The following is a 15,500-nucleotide window of genomic DNA, read 5'->3' on the forward strand; positions in this document are numbered from 1 at the left end:
AATCAAAGCGATTAATTTGTCAATGTAGGCACAATAAAACCATAGAAACCGTGTAGAGAGTAGGTCAGAAAGGATTTATGGTTGTCAGAGGTTAGATGAGAACAGCTTCACAACCTCTTCAACACACTCGCTGTCTCTTAGAACCTCATTCAAACTCTAAAATGAGGTGACACTGAGGTCCATCATCTCCACTGAGGACCTGTTGATATTAAGGAGTGTTGTTTGTTCTTAAAGTCCTCTATCAGCTCCTCAGTCATGCAGATTGTTGTCCTGACTATAGACAGTAAAAACATAATGGACCCAAGCCTCTGTGATGTCATTTGCAAGCCTCGATTTGCATTTTAAGCATCTCAAACAACCTCTTAGATCTTCTACAGAATCTTTAATAGTCCTTCAAATCTCCTCCAGTCCACTCAAACCTCAGATGCTCCCGCACTATATTGTTATATAATAAAGACATGACACACTAAAAGACACCCAAAACCTGCTTAACTTAACTTAATGCTTGAAACCTCCTGAGGAACCAGAGGAAGATCTTGTCAAACACCCAGAGAGTCTGGGAGAACGGGGTTGGTTGTCACGTCCATCAGATCTCGGCCTCTAGAGGGCGCTGTTGTTAAAAAGTATTTAGGTGAGATGTTACTTCAGAGATCATTTCTGGAGTAAACTGCTTCACAGTAAAGTTGAAAGGATGTTTAGTGTTTTTTTATGTTAAAATGTAAATATCCAACTCTTCAGCGTTTCTCTTCTTTTACACAACGAGTTTATAATAAAACATCATTAGCATTAACAAGTATGAAGAGAGAGCGATAGTTAGGGAGGTTTGTTTCTTAGCTACACCAAAACAAAACACGTGTTTGTGTATATATGTCTTTCTTTCTTTTAAGATAACAAAATGAGCAGGAACTTTATCAGGAAGACAAACAAAGAGCCAGACTCCTCCAGATGTGAAGCTCAGAGCAGTCAGAGAGGTATCTGTATAATATTGTTATATAAGGATTCAGTAACGTGCTGTGAGGTCCATGGCTGGTTAGGCAGGATCAGCCAGAGCTTAAATCGCATACAAAAATATATATATTGTAGAACTCAATATTAAAACCACTGCAAAGTCCTCCGCTGTCAAAAATGTATCTCAACAACAGCATTGCAAGACCTTGGGGGGGGTTCGGGAAGCCAACCCACTGTGGAGGCAGAGAAGCGTTGTGACCATAGACTGTATATAAGAAATGGACGTAACATCCGTGACGTCACCCATTGGTTTGTGGACTGCTGCTCGGAGGCCAGTAGTATCAGATCTGAGCAGCGCCATCTTGAAAATTTCAGGTGCATGCTGGGAAAAATAAAAAACAGGGATTCTACTTATATGGGCATCAGGAGGAGCATGAGGCGCCCTCCTGAACCTGTGAACCAATCAACCTGTCAATCACCACGTAGCCACGCCCTAATGCATACCCTGCTTTATCGTCACATATAAAATCAGGGAGGCCAAAATGTCCCAAATGAACATCATACTGCATTGAAGAAGGCTTTAAACTAGCGATTGAGACCATAAACACATTTTGAAAACGTTTACTGAGGTTAGAAATCAAGTGAGAAGTTGGTGAATTCTCCATTGACTTGTATAGAGACGGAAGTCCTTTTCACACCAAAACGGTCGCCCCCTGGTGGCCTTTTGATAGAATGCAGTTTTAAGTTACTTCCGTGTTGGCATCATTTCAGAGGACCCGAACTCCCCGCTTGGTTGTGCCTCAAAGATGCCCGATTGAAGACAGCGTGAGAACAGAATATGCATGCACAAACCTCCTAAACTGTTTGCGTTCATTTCACACGCAGCAGAGATGCAGAGGTTGAGTCTGCCTCAGCCTCACATACGCCAGCTTTGAAAACAAGCTCTCCTGAGTAGTGTCATTCCTTATATCGTTAAAACAACACATTTCACGTTTTCATTTTTTAATTTTACAACAATAAATCAACAATCAAACAAAATTATTAAAAAAATAATATAATTTGTACTTCTTTTTCTTTTTTCTCATTAGCCTAGGTGACGCATTGCCTGCCCTGCCTCACCTGACTGCACACCACTGTAAGGATTAAAAATGCACTTAAAGGAATGATTTAAGTTCTGTTGGTGCAGGAGATGTTAGGTTGTTGTATTTCAATGAAACTAAACAATTTAAGATTATCTGCATTTTTGATTTTCCCCATTAAAATAACACAGAGACAACCAACCTCCATGATGTCTTACTACCAACCTCACAATGGGGTCACATATGAGACGGCTCATATCTTTATAACAGAATCAGCTGAAGGAGAGTAAAACCTCTCTATTTCTACCTGATACATTAAGCTTTCATTACAAATTAAAAGTGAATCTATTCAGTAAACAGTTTATGAGGAATTCAAAGCAAAGTAAACAGTGTTACTACCAACCCTGATCTCCCCTATTTTATCTTCCTTAATGTTATTCCAGTTGTTTTGGGTCAAGAAAGATGAGTTATATGTAATCTGCAAAGCTGTAAAAACTAGATTTATAGAGAGAAGAGAAGAAGAGCAGACAGAGGAGGTTAGTTTACTGTCTATCCACTAAGAGGGAGTGGTGCACTGTTTACTGTTTAGATCAACTTTTGATCTGTCAAACTCTCACTTGTAATGTGTGTATGTGTGTGCGCGCGCGTGTCTGCTTGCACATGCACGCACCTCCCTCCCTCCTCCTCCTCCTTGTATTTCCTGTATTGAGTGGTGCGTGTGCAGAGAAGAAGAGACGGAGGATTATTCCCACAGAGGAAGGAGGAGGAGAAGGATCGATACAAGTGATTTTTTAAAGAGAAAACGGAGCTGCAGCCCGGTGCGTGACATGAACCTGCGGGGCTCAGAGTCGGCTGCTGCGGGTCGGACCGGCTGCTGCTGCTGAAGATGATGATGAACATGATGAAGGTGCTTCCTCAGCTCCACGCGCTCCACCGACAACCCGTGCCGGTGTAAGATGCCACCGGGCCCAGGGGCTCGGCACACGGCTCGGACCCTGAGTAACCCGGGATAGCAAGACACCGAGAAATAAAATAAAAAAGACATATAAATATAGTTTTAAGAGAGCGGAAATCAAACACCTGGGGGAGGAACCCCGCCGGGACGCACCGGGAGGGAAAACCCGGGAATAGTGAGCTGTGCGCCGGCAGAGAGGAGAGAGAGAGAGAGGTACACACACACACACACACACACACACACACACACACACACACACACACACACACACACACACACACACACACACACACACACACACACACACTTTAATTACTACTATTAAACTACATGGAAACTTCTTATTTTTACTAACAAGTTGTGACAAAAATTGCGTTTAGAAAAAAAGGAGTTTGAAATTAAAGGTTAAGTTTCAGCTGATGACACAGACATGTGAAGCAGACACGTTAGGCTGCATTTTATTAATATTATACATGCCATCTCTGAGATTTAAAAAAACAAAACAACCCTAAAGGGAAATCCTTGAGTTGCTTCCAAATAATTTCTAATACATTTCTTTTCTGAAACCAACATTTGTTGTTAAATAAAAGACAAAAACGTCTCATTCATGAATTATTTTATTATTATCACAACAAACAATTAAATCTTTGTCAATTTGAGTTTATTTCAGTTCAAGTTGCTTTTAAAAAGAAAGAGATAAAACACGTCACACTGCAACGTGCCTGTTTTTTTATGGAGATGCATCTTTCTTTTATTTTTTGCACTTTGAAGACTTCTCCTTCATGTCTTGAAGCAGCAGATAATTTAACCTCAAGCTCCGTTTAACAGGAGAAGAGACCATGTGATGTTCTCATGAGCTCCACGCACCTTGTGGCGAAATGATTAGTTGTTTTTTAAGGTGAAGAGAGAAGTTTGAATCCTCAGAAAGAGAAGAATTAAATGCCAAAATAATCTAATTAATGAATCAATTAATGAATGAATGGTCATGTTGTGTAAATAGATCGATATTTATTGGCATTGCATATAAAAAGCATCAGAAATCTGCATAAATTAAGGTTAAAGTAATAAATAACGCTCAGGTAAGTTACACTTACTGTTCATCAGGTGAGTGTATGTGTGTTTATGTTTAAGGAGAGTAAATGTGATATAAACTGTGTGTGCGCGCGTGCAGGTCTGCAGGGATGCTGGTCCGGCGGCTCCCGGTCCTGTCTGCACTGCTCGTCCTGCTGCTGGCTGCGGGTCGCTGCACGGCGGCTGCGCTGCTCCGGAGCTCCGGTACCCGCGCGGACGGACGTCTGGACAGCCGCAGCGTCCTGGAGCTGGTCGGTCGTTACTCCAAAGCGAGAGCGGAGACAACGGCGGGAATCACCGGACACGTTAATAAAGCACCGGAGAGGAAGAGCAGGTCCAGCACCGGACTGGGTGAGAAGAACTGCAAACACTCAGATCAGTGAGATTAAAGGTTGTAAAGCATCATGAATGAATGAATGGACACATGGAGTCATGATCAGGGTTATTATAGTTAATTAAGACTAAAACGAGTTAATAAATGAACATATAAACCTGCGTTTCTACTGCATCATTAATGATTCCCGCCAATAAAAAAAAAAAAAACAGGTCCATCGTTGAACCTGATGCTGACCCTTGTCTTAAAAAAATGGAGTTTAATCTTCATATTGTAAAGAGTTTATAGTTTTAAAAGCACAAATTAATACACACACACACACACACACACACACACACACACACACACACACACACACACACACACACACACACACACACACACACACACACACACACACACACACACACACAGATCAGCTAATGGTCACTTGTGGGGACATTACATAGACACTAAACTACAACTCCTCCCGGCTCAAATTGACCCCATCTGTTTTGACTGTTCCTCCCTTCATTCTTTCCTTCCCTCCTTCCTTCCTTCCTTCCTTCCTTCCTTCCTTTCCTTCCTCCCTTTATTCTTTCCTCCTTCCTTCCTTCCTTCCATCTTCCCTTCCTCTTTTCCTTTCTTCCTCCCTCCTTCATTCCTTACTTCCTTCCTTCCCTCCTCCCTCCTTTCCTTCCTTCTTCCTTCCATCCTTCCTTCCTCCCTTCCTTCCTTCCTTGACTCGAGGACAACAGGACGGTTTTAAACTCACTAACCCTAAACTGAAATTTAAAAAAAGCAAACTGAAAAACTAAATAAAAATAAAAACTGATGGAAATGTCAGAACTATAGTAACCATGGTGATGATCAGAAATAACAGATGCAGCTCTGCGTCACTTTCAGCCAGTTTCTGAACTCTTGGGAACGTTTAGTTGTTTAGATCCACTTCAGTGCATTTACAGTCTGCTCCATTAGTGCAGCGGCCGATGCCAAACAGAGCCGCTTCCAGCCTCACTGACATCGGATAGTTTACGATATTTATGGATGATTTTAAAAATATCGTGACCTTTTTTTATCCTGCAAGAAAAACTCTGAAGCTTTGCTCCCATGAAACCTCGTTAACCCTCCTGTTGTCCTCGAGTCAAGGAAGGAAGGGAGGAAGAAGGAAGGAAGGAGGGAAGGGAGGGAGGGAGGAGGGAAGGAAGGATGGAAGAGAGTAAGAAGGAAGCAAAGGAGGAAGGAAGGGAGGATGGAAGGGAGGGAGGGAGGAAGGAAGGAGGAAGGGAAGGGAGGGAGAAGGAAGGAAAGGAGGAAGGAAGGAAGGAAGGAAGGAGGAAGAAGGATGGAAGGGAGGGAGGAAAAAAAGGAAGGAAAGGTGGGAGGAAGGAAGGAGGGAAGGGAGGGAGGAAGGAAGGATGGAAGGGAGTAACAAGGAAGGGAGGATGGAAGGGAGGGAGGAAAAAAGGAAAGGAAGGAAGGGAGGAAGAAGGAAGGAAAGGAGGGAGGAAGGAAGGGGGGAAGGAGGGAAGGAACAGTCAAAACAGACGGGGTCAATTTGACCCGGGAGGTTAAAAAACATCTTGAACAAACTCAACTCAACTTTAAATTCTAGGAGAACTCAAAGTTTCCAAAGATGCTTTTAGTCAAATTGGAAAATTGCTGCCGTTCATTCATTCGCCAAAAACTGTTGGTGAGAGTTTCATAAAACAGAACTTCTATTGTTAAAACAGACTTTAGAAGATTAAGAAAGTCTGCAAAATACATTTCTGTTCCTTTTTATTCTAGCTAAGTGTAGTTTGAGGTTCTGTAATATTATATTTCCAACATATTTTCCTTTTTTTTCACCCTGAGCTTTAAGACAAAAGGTGAAAGGTCGTCGTTTTCTGGCCTTTATACTGAGAACGTTTCACTGTGTTGCTGCATTTTTTCCTAAATGACAACAGAAACTGTGTTTTAGTGGCAGCATGAAACTGTTTGTGGTTTTTATTGTGTAAATAATCCAAAGTTGAAGAAGTTAATCCTGCAGATTCCTTTTGTCTTTTCATTATGAAATGCAGAAAACAGCGTAGAGCAGCATAGCAGCGTTAAAACAACACAGACTGAAATACATAAATGCAAAATAGAGAATAAACACATTTCTGCAAGACTTAGAATCCCACTAAGAAAAGCATTAAGCTTTGAAAACAGAATAAAGTCAATAAAATAAACACCAGAGGTAGATAAGGATGTAAAAACCAATGAATACAATTTAAAAGCCAAACTGAAAGCCAGATTATAAAGAGTAATTCTGTTATCAGAGGCAGCGTCTCCGTAAACACAGAAAGCCTCAGACGGACTTTTACAGGAAACACAAAGAACCTGAGTGATCTGAACATGAAATGAAGAAAAATCTCTAATAAAAAGCTTAATAAACAAGAAAAAGTGCTTTAAAATAAATAAGTGCTGAACCGGAGACCACCAGCGATGTCGGCGCTGTCGTCGGTCCTGATCCTCACTGACTGGACGGGATTTAGTCACATGTCAGAGTGGATGTTTAACCTTTTTATGAGTATTGAATAGTGTGATGCAACTGCTCCACATGGTGATGGTTAATCAAGGGGGAAGTATTTTGTTTTTGTAGTTTTCTTTTATTTATTTCCTGTTGTGATGTCGGAGGTTAAACGTCGTCAAAGTTCAGAAACTTGAGGTGAACGTTTGTAGAAATGCTGCAAGTCAAAAGTCTTGATTGGAGACCGCCTGTTCTGTAGCCTCGTTGCTAAGGTGGTTGCTATGGCGGTTGCTATGCTGGTTGCTAAGGTATTTCCACAGCTCCAACATGTACGGATGTGATTTGAGAAGTTCTGCAAGTCAAAAGTCTTGATTTAACTTTTTTTTTTTTGTCGTCTCGTCCGTCTGTTCTGTAGCCTCGTTGCTAAGGTGGTTGCTATGGCTGGTTGCTAAGGTGGTTGCTAAGGTGTTTCCACAGCTCCAACATGTACGTATGTGATTTTAGAAGTTGAACATTTGGAGTAAAGAAGGAGCAAAAGAAGTGAAAGTTAATTTCATGTAGAAGAAGCCGACCAATCAGAGCAGAGTGGGCTCATCAGGAGGAGGGGGGGGGGGGGGGGGGAGGGGGCTCTTAAAGAGACGGTAGCTAAAACGGCCTGTTAACAGACAGAGGCTGAACTGAGGCGCTGCATAAAGGACCAGTAGAAGATAAATAAGGAGTTTTTATTCCAGTAGAGACTCAGAATATAAACATAGAGCTGCAGATGCTTGTTATATGTTGAGTTTAAGGAGAGCTGAAGGATTAAAGGACGAGCTGACGGCCTTTCACCTGCTCAGCTGACAACAGGGCGAGCTGGACTGACACAAAGCTTTCAAAGCAAAGAGATCATTAATGAAGGATTTATGTGTTCAGAGTGACAACCACTATTTATCTGTGACCACACAGCGCAGCTATGAGTGAACTTAATTACACAGGAAGTTAATTATCCAGATCTTATGACTCACGGCTTGGTGCAGCTGATGATGCACACCTGCTGTCACTGACTAAGCAGATATACCTGTAGCTCCGAGAGATTAGTGGGTCATCCTGTTCACTCCTAGCAGGCGGACCATGGAGGCTGGATTTATTTAACTCAGGCTTCAGCTGAGCTTTTGAAGAGGGCTGGCCCTAATTTCTTACAGTGAAGTCGCATTCAGGGTCAGTATGGAAAGTAGGAATTATTACAGCGACCAACACACAGGTTCTGATTTATTAAAGGTCTGCGTGTGTAGAAACGTGTGCAAACTTGACATCACCCGCAAAAAATGTGCAAGCTGATCTACTAACGCAGCGCACTGAGGTTTGCGTCTTTCAACTGTGCAAAATAATAATATGCACTGTTTATTTAGTATGTTTACCGTAATGAATGTAATATGAGACGTTTCAACCCCAGTGTGCTAAATACAGGGAGGAGAAAATGTAAATATGTTATTTAGCACACGCATTGTGATTTACCAAACCTGAAGGTATTAACCTGCTGTTACCATGGAGACGAGGAGACGGAGGCACAATGACAGAATACACACAGGACAGAGTTTTTCCACCCGTGTTAATATTTTTTAAGTGTTATATTTGTGTTGTTACTAACAGCATTGACTTTGTCTCTAATACTCTTTGCTTTGGACAAAACCCTCATTTAAATACTGCTGTCTGCACCTGTTTTCATTTACACAGTTATTCTTAGTAGATCACCTGCAAAACACACAATAACTAAACCCACAATCTATTGCACCGTGCACGCAGTTGAGTACCCACTATTTGGGATCTTAGTAAATCAGACCCTGAGAGTCTTACTGTAAACATGAAGTATGAAACTTCTGTCTCCTGCAGACCTCTGACACTTTTACTACATTTAGTGCACTGACTACAGTCAACAGCTGCAAACCAGACATAAAATGCATCATTATGGTGTTTAAAGTGCTTCAAAAACAAACAATAAAACATTAAATATAAGATTTGATAAAACGTAGAGTAAACTTACGATAAAGATAAAGGTTGGATTACATTAAATTCAAAGCCAAAAAGATAAGAGGGGGGAAAAAAGAAAGAAAGAAAGAAAGAAACCGCCTCAGCAGATTTCTTGTGGGAAACATTCAGAACGTCTAAATGACGGCCGCAAGTTATTTAAGGATTCATGAGAGAGAGAGAGAGAGAGAGAGAGAGAGAGAGAGAGAGAGAGAGAGGAGAGAGAGAGAGAGAGAGAGAGAGAGAGAGAGAGAGAGAGAGAGAGAGAGAGAGAGAGAGAGAGAGAGAGAGAGAGAGAGAGAGAGAGACAGAGAGAGAGAGAGAGACAGAGAGAGAGAGAGAGAGAGAGAGAGAGACTGTTCCTTCCTCCTTCCTCCCTCCTTTCCCTCCTTCCCTTCCTTCCTCCCTTCCTTCTTCCCTTCCTCCCTTGACTCGAGGACAACAGGAGGGTTAAAAAGAGACTCGTGCTGAATCGAGCTGGAAAATTGGTCTAATTTGTAAATTTCCCCCCAAAATATTGGTGAAAGGTCCGTAAAACAAAAGCTTCATTGTGAAACTGTGGAAAGAGTTTAGAGAAGTCTGAAATCTCTCCTTTTTTTTTTTTACACCTGGAGCAGAAGATTGTAAAGTCATCATCATATTCTGTCCTGGAGGCAGAGAAAGTGTGACTTCTGTACTTCTTCATAAATAACTACAGAAAATGTGTTTTGTCTTAAACTGTTTCCATCCACAAAAAAAGTTGGAAGTCAAAACACAAAAACCTCCAAAACTATAGAAAAGCTACAAATACAGTTAGTTTTTCCTTTTAACCAAACATTTCCTAATAATCAGACAGAGCGTTTCTTTTAGTGTGACTGAAAACTAATAAAATATCTTTAATTCTACTTTTTTATTCCTTATTACAAATATCATTCATCTGTTTTATTTTTCTTTAACCCTCCTGTTGTCCTCGAGTCAAGGAAGAAAGGAAGGGAGGAAGAAGGAAGGGAGGAAGGGAGGGAGGAAGGAAGGGAGGGAGGGAGGGAGGGAGGAAAGGAGGAAAAAGGAAGGAAATGAGGGAGGAAGGAAGGGAGGAAAGGAAAGAAGAAAGGATGGAGGAAATAAGGAAGGAAGAAAGGAAGGTAGGAGGCAGGGAGGGAGAAAGGAAAAGAGGAAGGGAGGAAGGAAGCAAAGAATGACAGAGTAAAGAAGGAACAGTCAAAGCACTTCTTTCTCAGTTTTTCTTATTGAAGGTTTTTCTGTTTTTCTGTCAGAGACTCAACCTCGAGATCCTCGACACAAAGAGAAGATCATCAAAATCCTGACAGGTACGAAAACCAGCGACGGTAATAAATAATAATAAAATATAATAAATATAATAATGAACTGTGCATTATTCTAAATAACATACACAGCTTAACCTTTGTGTCGTCCTTCCGGGTCAAATTGACCCCGTCTGTTTTGACTGTTCCTTCCTTCCTCCCTCCCTCTTTCTTTCCTCGCTTCCTTCTTTCCTCTATCCTTCTTTCCTTCCTTCTTTTCTCCGTCCTTCCTTCCTTTCCTTCCTCCTTCCTTCCTCCCTTCCTCCTTTCCTTCCTTCTTCCTCCCTTCCTTCCTTGACTCGAGCACAACCGGAGGGTTAAAGTGCATCTTGAGTCTTCTTTTATGCTAATGTTTCATGTTTTTTTACCAGGTATAGTGTTCAGATATGAGTCAGTTTTTCCTTTAATGAAATTTCTTCAACAATAATTATCCGCTGGTTCTTTATGAGGTTTTCCACCTTCCTCTAAATTCCTATTAAATACCTTTTTTCTTTCTATATTACTCAGAGAAAGACCCACATTACTCCCAGCTCATCGTTTATCTGCTGCTATTAAAAACCCGTCAATGAGCCGTAACGGAGCCGCGGGTCACATGATCCTCTTTATTATGAGTTTAACCAAAGGAACCAAAACTCTGATGTTAGTAGATCAGTTTATTAAAGGTTTGGATTTAAAACAGCAGAATGATCCTTTAACCTTCGTGTCGTCCTCCCGGGTCAAATTGACCCCGTCTGTTTTGACTGTTCCTTCTTTCCTTCCTCCATCCCCCTTTCTTCCTTCCTTCTGTCCTTCCTTCTTTCCTCCCTCCTTCCTTCTTTCCTCCCTCCCTCCAAACTTCCTTCTTTCTTTCCTCCATCCTTCCTTCCTTCCTTTCCTCCCTCCCTCCCTCCCTCCCTCCCTCCCTCCTTCCTTCCTTCCTTTCCTCCCTCCCTCCCTCCCTCCCTCCCTCCCTCCCTCCCTCCCTCCCTCCCTCCCTCCCTCCCGCCTTTCCTTACTTCCTCCCTTTCTTCCTTCCTCCTTCCCTCCTTTCCTTCATTTTCCTCCCTTCCTTCCTTCCTTCCTCCCTCCTTTCCTTCCTTCTTCCTCCCTTCCTTCCTCCTTTCCTTCCTTCTTCCTCCCTTCCTTCTTTCCTTTCCTCCTTCCTTCCTCCCTCCTTTCCTTCCTTCTTCTTTCCTCCCTTCCTTCCTTCCTTCCTCCTTCCCTCCTTTCCGTCCTTCTTCCTCCCTTCCTCCCTTCCTCCCTCCTTTCCTTCCCTCTTCCTCCCTTCCTTCCTTGACTCGAGGACAACAGGAGGGTTAAATGAAAACGTGTGGGTTTATATTGTGTATTGATTCATTTCTAGATTGTTTTAGGAGTGGAAATAAGTCGCCTGGAGTCACGATGAATGAGATTTATCAAAGAGAACAAAGTGGAAACAGAATAATGTCTCTAAACACGTCGCACACACACTTTTTATGTATCACACACTTATCTGAAAATAAGCTGTTTTCATTCTTTCTTTTCTTTTCTTCAGGTCCTCTTTCCTTCAACCCAAAGTGCAGGAAACATTTCAACAGACTGTACCACAACACCAGGGACTGCACAACACCTGCCTGTGAGTACACACACACACACACACACACACACACACACACACACACACATAAACCAATCAGGTTGCCGGTTCAATTCCCGTCTGCGTTAACGTGTCGTGTCGCTGCAGGAGTTTGTTTGAGATCAAGAAACAGGATAAGACTTGTTTTAACACACACACGTACATAAATATACACACTCACACATACTTCTGTTCACACACACACACACACACACACACACACACACACACACACACACACACACACACACACACACACACACACACACACACACACACACACACACTGTCTCTCCAAGATAAACACTGAGCTACATGCATGATTTAAGATCATAAGAGCTGCTGCTGTTCTGACACGATCACACTGATAACACATGGTGAGGTGTGTGTGTGTGTGTGTGTGTGTGTGTGTGTGTGTGTGTGTGTGTGTGTGTGTGTGTGTGTGTGTGCGTGCACGCTGCAGCCTGTTCATGCCGGATTGTTTCAGTTAACATGAATGTAGCAGCAGGAAGGTTCAAACATGTCTTGTTGTTGTTGTTTATAGAACAGAAATAGTTTAGTTGAGTTATTTTTACTTCTTTCTTTGTGCAGTTCGGAAACTTTAACGTCACTGAATCTGATATTTGCATTAAAATCTTTGCAGGTTAGGAAATGCTAAATTATCTTCTTCTTAATCTTAAAATAAAATGTAGTATTGTCTTTATCATTTATGATGAGTCAGTGTGTAAAATGATCCAACACCTTCTTTATTTATTCATCTTTAATTTAATAACGCTTCATAGATCACTTTTATACATTAGAAAGGAGGTGAGGAAAGAAAAGAAAGGAAGGAAGGGAGGAAGAAGGAAGGAAAGGAGGGAGGGAGGAAAGAGAGAGGAAGGAAAGAAAGAGAGTTTAAGAAGTTCTTATTAATGTTTTCTTAACTTTAAATCATTATTATCTCATTAGAACATATTAACCTGACTTCCTCCTCTTTAATAAAACATCTGCAGTCATGAATCCATCACAAGTGTTTTTTTAACTTCTGATAAACTTGTTTTTTTTGTCTCTGCAGATTATAGACGATGTGCTCGCCTGCTGATCCGATTGGCCAACAGCCCTCGCTGCATAGAGAGATAAACAGACTGAGACAGACAGACGGTGAGTTTATATACACAGATGAAATATATACGTGTGCATGTCCAGGACTGACATCACAGATATAAAGCTTTATAAGAACACAGCTCAGTGGGGAGAAGAAGTGAAACATGTTAATGAATGAAGATATAAAAGCTCTGATGATAGAAACTTTGGGGTTTTAACCTTTGTGTCGTCCTCCCGGGTCAAATTGACCCCGTCTGTTTTGACTTCCTTCCTTCCTTCTGTCTGTCCTTCCTCCCTCCCTCCTTCTTTCATTCTTTCCTTCCTCTCTCTTTCCACCCTCCATCCCCCTTTCTTCCTTCCTTCTGTCCTTCCTTCCTCCCTCCCTCCTTCTTTCATTCCCTCCTTCCTTCCCTCGTTCCTTCCTTCTGTTGAATATGTAGAGCCTCAAGTCGATAAAACACGTAGAACCTTGAGTCAGTAGAACCTGTAAACCTGCAGAACCTAGAGCCCACAGAGTCAGTAGAACCTGTAAACCTGCAGAACCTAGAGCCCACAGAGATAGTAGAACCTGTAAACCTGCAGAACCTACAGCCCACAGAGTCAGTAGAACCTGTAAACCTGCAGAACCTACAGCCCACAGAGTCAGTAGAACCTGTAAACCTGCAGAACATAGAGCCCAGAGTCAGTGGAACCTGTAAACCTGCAGAACCTAGAGTCCACAGTGACAGTAGAACCTGTAAACCTGCAGAACCTAGAGCCCACAGAGTCAGTAGAACCTGTAAACCTGCAGAACATAGAGCCCAGAGTCAGTGGAACCTGTAAACCTGCAGAACCTAGAGCCCACAGAGACAGTAGAACCTGTAAACCTGCAGAACCTAGAGCCCACAGAGTCAGTAGAACCTGTAAACCTGCAGAACCTAGAGCCCACAGAGTCAGTAGAACCTGTAAACCTGCAGAACCTAGAGCCCACAGAGACAGTAGAGCCTGCGGAGAACAGAGTCTTTCCAACACATAGCACTCTGTAGAACCCATAAGCTCTAAATCAGTGGAGCGTGTAGACAAAGTTTATATTAGAACACAGTCAGTAGAACCTGTAGAACTTGTTCAGCAGAGAAGCTTTATAAAAACCTTTAGCACACAGTCTGCAGAACCTGTAGAACATAGACTGTAGAATGTACAGAACATTAGGTCATAGTTTCTGTTGAATATGTAGAGCCACAAGTCTATAAAACACGTAGAACCTGTAAACCTGCAGAACCTAGAGCCCACAGAGTCAGTAGAACCTGTAAACCTGCAGAACCTACAGCCCACAGAGTCAGTAGAACCTGTAAACCTGCAGAACCTAGAGCCCACAGAGTCAGTAGAACCTGTAAACCTGCAGAACCTACAACCCACAGAGTCAGTAGAACCTGTAAACCTGCAGAACCTACAACCCACAGAGTCAGTAGAACCTGTAAACCCTCAGAACCTACAACCCACAGAGTCAGTAGAACCTGTAAACCTGCAGAACGTAGAGCCCACAGAGTCAGTAGAACCTGTAAACCTGCAGAACCTAGAGCCCAGAGTCAGTAGAACCTGTAAACCTGCAGAACCTAGAGCCCAGAGTCAGTAGAACCTGTAAACCTGCAGAACCTAGAGCCCACAGAGTCAGTAGAACCTGTAAACATGCAGAACCTAGAGCCCACAGAGTCAGTTGAACCTGTAAACCTGCGGAACATGGGTATGTGGGCGGAGTATCAGGGCTCAGATTATCACTAAAATGAGAATAGCTGGTCCACCTTAAAGGTCAGTCCACCTTAAGCGAGCCTGGTCAGGTAAAACATGTTGCTGTCTTTTCAAACGCTGAACTGCTGATTCAGCTGTTCTCATTATTTTTACTTAACAATAGCCAGCAGTAAATTTAGGGGAAAGCTTCTGTAGCCGCCGCTGTGAGGCCCTGAGGTGCAGAGCTTAGAGCTGGGGGCCCGAGGTGCAGAGCTTAGAGCTGGGGCCCCGAGGTGAAGAGCTTAGAGCTGGGGCCCGAGGTGCAGAGCTTAGAGTTGGGGGCCTCGAGGTGCAAGCTGCTGGCACATCTGAGGGTTTTGGTGGAGGTCTGTGGTAGATAGGTAGACAGCTGTAGTCCAGTCTGGAGGGCCGGAGTCTAGAGATGTTTTCGAGATGGTAGAAAGAGTCTTTAAAGTCAGTTGATGGTAAAACCTAACACCCATGTTAGTGCCTGATAAGGACAGAGGGAAGTCCTGGCTGTCAAAGGTGAGGTGAGGTTTTGGGGAATGACTGAATCTGGTGTGGAGAGCCAATGAGGAGAGCTTCAGTTTCATCCAGGTGTTTATTTCATCGAGGTGGCTGCAGAACGGCTTCGGGCAGTTATGATGTACGGCAGCCTATCATCAGCATAGCAACGAAAATATGTTTTACGGGTAAACAGGAGTCAGCCAGGAACCGATCCTTGTGCAACACCACAGGAGTCAGACAGGGATCTAGACCTGCGTCCCACCCATTGAGACTTATGGAGCTTTTCCATTATACAGTTCTAGCACTACTCGGATCAACTACTCAGGTTGTTTTTTCATTACTTCATAGAACCTCCTCAACGTGGGCGGGGTCGTCATAGCACAGCTGCACGAAACTGATGAGACTTTGTTTTATACGCGACACAAACAC

General features: G+C 42.7%; 1 protein-coding gene across 1 annotated transcript; it reads left to right on the top strand.

Annotated features, from left to right (window-relative positions):
* Positions 1-4,163: 4,163 nt before the first annotated feature.
* On the top strand, positions 4,164-12,875 carry LOC133976647 (ALK and LTK ligand 1-like). Its single transcript, XM_062414907.1, has 4 exons — positions 4,164-4,404; positions 10,115-10,168; positions 11,676-11,756; positions 12,811-12,875. Exons 1-4 carry the CDS (start codon positions 4,164-4,166, stop codon positions 12,873-12,875), a joined length of 441 nt encoding a protein of 146 aa, XP_062270891.1.
* The last annotated feature ends 2,625 nt before the right edge of the window (positions 12,876-15,500 follow it).

Source organism: Scomber scombrus, chromosome 24 (assembly GCF_963691925.1).
Source record: "Scomber scombrus chromosome 24, fScoSco1.1, whole genome shotgun sequence".
NCBI lineage: Eukaryota > Metazoa > Chordata > Actinopteri > Scombriformes > Scombridae > Scomber > Scomber scombrus.

What these genes read in the sequence shown, in the direction of transcription:
- LOC133976647 (XM_062414907.1), top strand. Translation starts at nt 4,164, where the DNA reads ATGCTGGTCCGGCGGCTCCCGGTCCTGTCTGCACTGCTCGTCCTGCTG. An exon ending in CAGGTCCAGCACCGGACTGG is followed by an intron (nt 4,405 to 10,114) that starts GTGAGAAGAACT and finishes TTTTTCTGTCAG; the next exon opens with AGACTCAACCTCGAGATCCT. An exon ending in GGACTGCACAACACCTGCCT is followed by an intron (nt 11,757 to 12,810) that starts GTGAGTACACAC and finishes TTGTCTCTGCAG; the next exon opens with ATTATAGACGATGTGCTCGC.